We start from the raw sequence: 6000 nt of genomic DNA, 5'->3' as shown, positions 1-6000 counted from the left end.
AAGGGGTCAGTCTTATAACATTGCACCATTGGAAATAATCAGAGTTAGTTTTAGAGACAAATTTATAATTAGTAACTAGCAACCCTTTATTGGTGAAATTAACTCAATCCATTGCAATGTTGTAATATGTACATTAATTCATGTCACTCGCATAACCTTTCGTCTATCCAAATTATGGCTTACATTATCTATGTGCTCTAATAGAGTTTCTAAGGGTAATTGTCCCTTAAAAGGAATTCATTCCAAAGCAGATAACACATTTCGCTTGTTAGAAAGCAAGGACAATTCAACAATGAGACCAAGAGACCATTTCTCCCATTTTGAAGATATAATGTCAAGTATGCAAACAAGTGACTAATACTGAGAATTGTTAATTCCTTGATTACTTCTCAGCTAATCAGTATCCTCCAGATATCTGGAAAATAGAATATATCAAAGACATGCTAAAAACTCAGTCTAAAAATATAATCCATTAAAAAGCAGACACAAGAAAACACGTAATTTCTAAGGCAACAAGCACAAATGCCAATGCAACTACGCATGCAGAATTTCCAATCCATACTCTTTATTACAACCATGTACATCTTACAATTAACGCAAATATAATTCTTACAGTCAAATGCAAACAGGACTTATAAAACACCACAAGCCACACTGTAAATAATTTTATAGGCATGGTAGGAACACTTATTTGAAATTGAAGCTGCCCAACCGTAGGCTCAATTGCGTTAAATCTTTCTAGGTCTGGCCACCCCCTAGTCATACCATGTACCACAAAGGTGAATTTGGAAAAAACTCTCAACTATTGTAAAAACAAGTTGGCAACCTCTTCCAGGGATAAATTCACAGTGCATCTCTTCGTTGGCTCTGAGCGTCCCGTGAGTTTTTGGTGCCTCTCTGCTGGCTCTACGCCACACAAGAGCAAGCTCTCTTCACTTCCATGCACTCCTTTGAGCAGCTCCTCTTTCCGATGTTTTCATGCACACCCAGATAGGCGCCCCCATTTGCAGTCCCATGCTCCAGCATTTTCAGGAAGTTTCCCACAAATTCTTAACTCGAATCACTAGATTTCCTCATTGTTTCTACTAAGCAATGGCTTATCTTACCTCTCCTTCCTCTATTCTCTCCCCCTCTGCATGCGAAAGTCTGTCCCTTATCCATTTATTTTCATACACCAAAATTGTGATTTGCTCTCTTCCCAATGCTATCCCAAGTCATTCACAATCTCCTGAGCTGGTTGTACTCAGCCCATGCCTCGCTTTTGCTGCTGACAGGGCTTTCAACTACCATGCCATACAAGATAATTGTTGGGAGGAGACACTTCAACCAACCAAGTTTTCTCATTTAATGATTTGGGCACGAGGGAAAAACGAGTGAGATATTTTCAATTCAAATATTAGTAGAATTGTTTTTGGAGAGGGTGGCTTGGAATTATTTACAAGGTGAAGTCCAAAGTCCCCTTACTAGTCCCCACACACGGCATCATGGTCCTGTAGGTGTTAGTGGCTTAGTCAGCTGCTTGATATTTTTCATTAATTAAAATAAGATACATATACATTGCTTTTTATATAATTCAACTTAGCATGTTAATGAAATATTCATGCTGGAACATAGTAATGTTACACAATAATTACAATTAATCATGGGGTCTAAATGGGATGAGACATAATTATTAAAAGGTATAGTTGTAAAGGCAATATTGCACATGAAGAGTCACCATAGGTATAGAAAAGCCAACACCTTCATTGATGTGAAATATCATTCAATTTTATATACGTATTTATTTTTATTCCAAATGAAAACAATCAATTATAGAAGTTTTACTCCAGGAATCCAAAAAACTACTTTCTTGGAATTCTACCAAGAGAAATCAGAAAAATATCTATTTAGAATAGGGTTTTAAATATTCTCATGTGTTAATTTATGATATAATTATTATTTCACCAATAGAGGTATATCAAGTCTGCTAAAAAATTGATAAACCAGTAAAGATACCAAAATGTCCAGGTACAACACCCTGATTAACACATTCTGTAAATATTTATCAGTCATTGCTGCATTGGAAATTTACATTTCGCCATCATGCGATAATTAATTTCCCTGATAACGATTGAAAATAACTTGAAAGAAAATATTCCAAAAGTTACCAAGAAACTAGGAAACTTAAATGGTATGGAATGAAAGTGATCAAAGCGTTGAGCTTTGTAATTGATATAACTACTGAAAGCATCCTTTTATTATAGAGATGACGTAAACAAAGTGTATTGAATGATGCCTAAAACCGAACATGGAGAGAATCTTGAAATCTAAATGGAGCTTCTAGCCTCAAAACTTCAGGAAATTTATTGACGAAAAAGTTTTGAGACCAGGACTTTACAAAAGTTGACAGACCAGAATAACTCGTTCTTTACTACATCATGATTAGTAAGAATGAAATCAAAAAACAGAACCATTTCTGTTTTCAACAAAAAGTAGATTGAAAAAGGGATCTGAGGCTTTTTTTGCACCACTTGGAGATGTTGCCGAATGATCATCCTCATCTACATCTAACTTAATATGTGCCTTTTTTGACTTTGCATTTGTCTTGTACGGTGAATTAACTGAAACGAAATCCACTTTCCTCTTTCTTGCCATGTTTAACTCTAAAGGCCGAGAACTGTTTAATAAGGTAGGATTTGAAAGTTTGGTACCATGCAAACTATCATTTCCATCAAACCCATCCTTTGAAGAATCTCCCTTTAACGAAATATGTCCACTACGGCCAGTATTCTTATTTACATTAGTATCTTGTTTTCTAATATGAGTAGCTATATGATCAGTTGCATCCCTTTTGTTCTTTGCGGCTGCACTAGTTGAGGGCCCTCTCCTTTCCTTGCCAATAGAATAGCTGTCCCGCTCCAGCTCAGCAGCATCCATTGCCATTTCTGAAAGAAGACATAAAAATTATGAGATCCTCTGAAATTTGAGAAGAGCTCAACTGGCTTTTCCCAATTTACCAAATACTCTCCTTCGTTCCTTCTAATTATTGAATGACAAATAAAGTCATACAAAATGGTCACAAGAAAACAGGAATTATAGAAACACAACTTGCAGCATACAGCATAAGAACAGCACTAGAAAATTCAATCGCTTGAAGCTGCAGTCCATGAATCATCTGAAACTGATACCAGGAAACAACATATTTTCACATTTAAGTCCATGGTCTAAAATTCTAAATCTCTAGGGGTCCAAATGCCCTGGAGGGGTAGATAAAGGCATTCGGTATATGATGTCATATCATTTGAGAGTATCCTTCTTCAATTAATCATTTGACAATGCATCTTTTCTAGTTATATACCTTGTACATGAAACATTATATATTCACAGAAGAAATATAATTGTGTAGCAAAGATTGAGATAATAAATACTAGTGAAAGGTAAAACATCCCACCAGAAGAACACATCATGGAAAGCAAGTGATGTAGCAGAAAACAAACAATGGCATGTCAAATGCACTGTTATATACTGCTACGCAGTTGGTCATCAAACTCCAATCTGCACATAGATTCTGACTTTTCAGCACTGAAGCTTGACTTTGTCATGAAGAAAAAGAGGGTGATCAGTCCAGTGAAAAGCATTGTTTGTAGTGGAGGTAATAGAACAATACGTATCAATCAGGCATGAATAATGCCAATTATGCATTAATGCTCAATTGAAAAAGCCTCCAAAACAAAGCAACTAATTAATAGTGATATATTATGCAGAAACCTTGAAATTTATGTATACCACCCAATGAATGTGTTACCTCCCAAACCTGAATTTCAAATGTTACAAAGTGTAACCCTAGGGGCACTTAAGAAGGTTTCCCACTGACACCTTGCAACTCTTCCACACATGTTAAACTAGTTCTTTTCCAGCACAAGGGGAGAAACCCTCAAAAAGATTGTTTTTACTGTTTTCTTTAGAATAAGATGGGTGCTGGAATTTACCAAGACCAGTGCCTATTCAATTGAGTTATGGAGTTAAGATCAATGAATAAGAGGGCTTGAATGTGATGAAGAGCCATAGTTAGGCTATTAACAATATGCTTTACCCAACCACACAGGTCATAACAATTACAACACAGCCACATATAATGTGTAATTTGTTAACTTCATTTCTGGCCAACAGGATCAGAACCACAAAGTCTTGTAACTTTTCTTTGTTCAATATGTTTTAAAATGATTTATCATCCATTTTTACCTAATTGTGTTTCACAAGCTCACATTCAGAATTCTAGTGTTTTGATAAAACAAGGGGATCCCATCCCTAAGACTTGAACTCGTGAGTCATAAGGATATTCTAACAAAAATATTGGGCATGGAGGTGTTGAAAAATGTGTAACTAGGTTCGGTCTTCATAAATATGAAATGTACTTTTGATTCTTGTATATTGTAAAATTAAAGAAAAATATTATTATTATTATTTTTGGAGAATGGGTTTCATGCTTAAGGACTTTTGTTTTAGAGGTCAAGCAGCCATTGAGTGCTTCTGGGGTTTGTCGTAGGTCAAGAAGTCAAAAGAATCATTGTCATAAATTGAAGACCCCATCGGGCACATTGTAACTTGTAAAGAAAAAATATTTTTATCATTAAAAGTTTCAAAATACCCTTCAAGACCAAGTCGGCTTGGCCGCTGGGAAGTCAGTTTATTTTGAGGAGCCACATCCACCTGTAGAAGCCTATATAAAGGAGGGAACTCGACCTCCTTGGAAGACATTCATTCACTCACTCATCCAAGTGAAGAAGAAGAGTAAGAAAGGCAACGAAGAAGGAAGAGGACGAAGAAGACTTGTTTTGGGCTGTTTCTCTCTCACACATGAAATGGAAGGCTAGGGTTTTTGTTGCTAGACTAGGGTTTTTTTTATACAGGTTCGATCTTGAAGATGGAAGAGAAAGAAGGTTAGTAAAGTTCACATTAGGCCATCCTCAAGCACCATAGGAAGGAGAAATCCAAGCGAAGGTCAGTAGAAGTCTTGGGAGGCCAAAATAAGCTCACACGTGGCAGGAGTTGCTGCTGGGAGGGCCAAAAATTTCGGATCTTCAATAGAGTCCGAAATTCTGAAGCTGGGGGTCGAAGCTGTGCTGCTGGAAGAGATTTGATTGGGTTTGACTTGAACAAAGAATGCACATCGTCCGGAAGGGTTGGACTTGGTCTTGATCTAGAGGTCTTGGAATTCGTCATTTGAGGAATCTATAAAAGAAGAAAAGAGATTTGCGGGTTTTCCTCTCAAGTGGAGAGGTTTTGGCCCTGGCTTGTAGCCTACATTTTGTGTTCTTGTTCTTGTTCTTCTTGTTTTGATAGTTGTTTGATGATATACAAACATAATAATAAGTAAAGAAGCTAATAAGTAAGAAAAAGTAAAAAGAGATCACAAGCAGTTATCAAGAAAAGACAAATCACTATAATAATTGCCATATAGATTTCTCAACAGGAGAGGCTTTAGTGGTGGATGATTGATTGGTGGATGGTTCATAAGAGGCTCAATTGGCTTTTATTCAATTGATGATTTTACAGTGGTATCATATGAGCATTCCTCCATTTGCATTATTTACTTTATTAGGCCCATGGTTTTGTTCTGCTAGCTATGCTAAGTAACGTGTGACACAAGCCTCGTTGTAGTGATTTATGCTTTTGGTTGTCATTTGAACACATTTTTGGAGCTTCATGGGCATACTTGGAAATCATTCGTTTCTAAGCAAAATTGAAAATTCGCCTTGAGGGCCTAGTTGTGCAATGTTATGATGAACATAATGCACAGTAATCACCCCCACCAATTATGGTTTAATAATGGAAAATACCCAACATAGCATGTACCCATGATATGATAACAATGTATAGTCCACAATGCACATGGTATTAAAACAAAGCAACTTTGTCGTTGATGTGCCCTAGCATTGGATATTTGGGTAGCATATATTATATAGTTTGTTTGTTTTACATGGTTTGCACATTGCATATAGTTCACTACCTACACATTGA

At 36.4% G+C, this 6000-nt stretch overlaps 1 protein-coding gene across 7 annotated transcripts in view; it reads right to left on the bottom strand.

Annotated features, from left to right (window-relative positions):
* Nucleotides 1-2214: 2214 nt before the first annotated feature.
* The window catches only part of LOC149138932 (uncharacterized), a 251773-nt gene continuing 247987 nt past the window's right edge, over nucleotides 2215-6000 (bottom strand). For all 7 annotated transcript variants that reach the window (XM_089452900.1, XM_089452904.1, XM_089452902.1 and 4 more), the window contains one exon: nucleotides 2215-2924. In XM_089452900.1, the coding sequence (XP_089309026.1) occupies nucleotides 2437-2924 (488 nt within the window). In that variant the 3' untranslated portion in view covers nucleotides 2215-2436. The remainder of the gene's footprint in view (nucleotides 2925-6000) is intronic.

The sequence above is a fragment of the Pinus tabuliformis genome, chromosome X (assembly GCF_031772625.1).
Source record: "Pinus tabuliformis cultivar Carrire ecotype Pingquan chromosome X, CPIR1, whole genome shotgun sequence".
Taxonomy (NCBI): domain Eukaryota; kingdom Viridiplantae; phylum Streptophyta; class Pinopsida; order Pinales; family Pinaceae; genus Pinus; species Pinus tabuliformis.
This window is presented reverse-complemented; position numbering and strand designations above follow the sequence as displayed.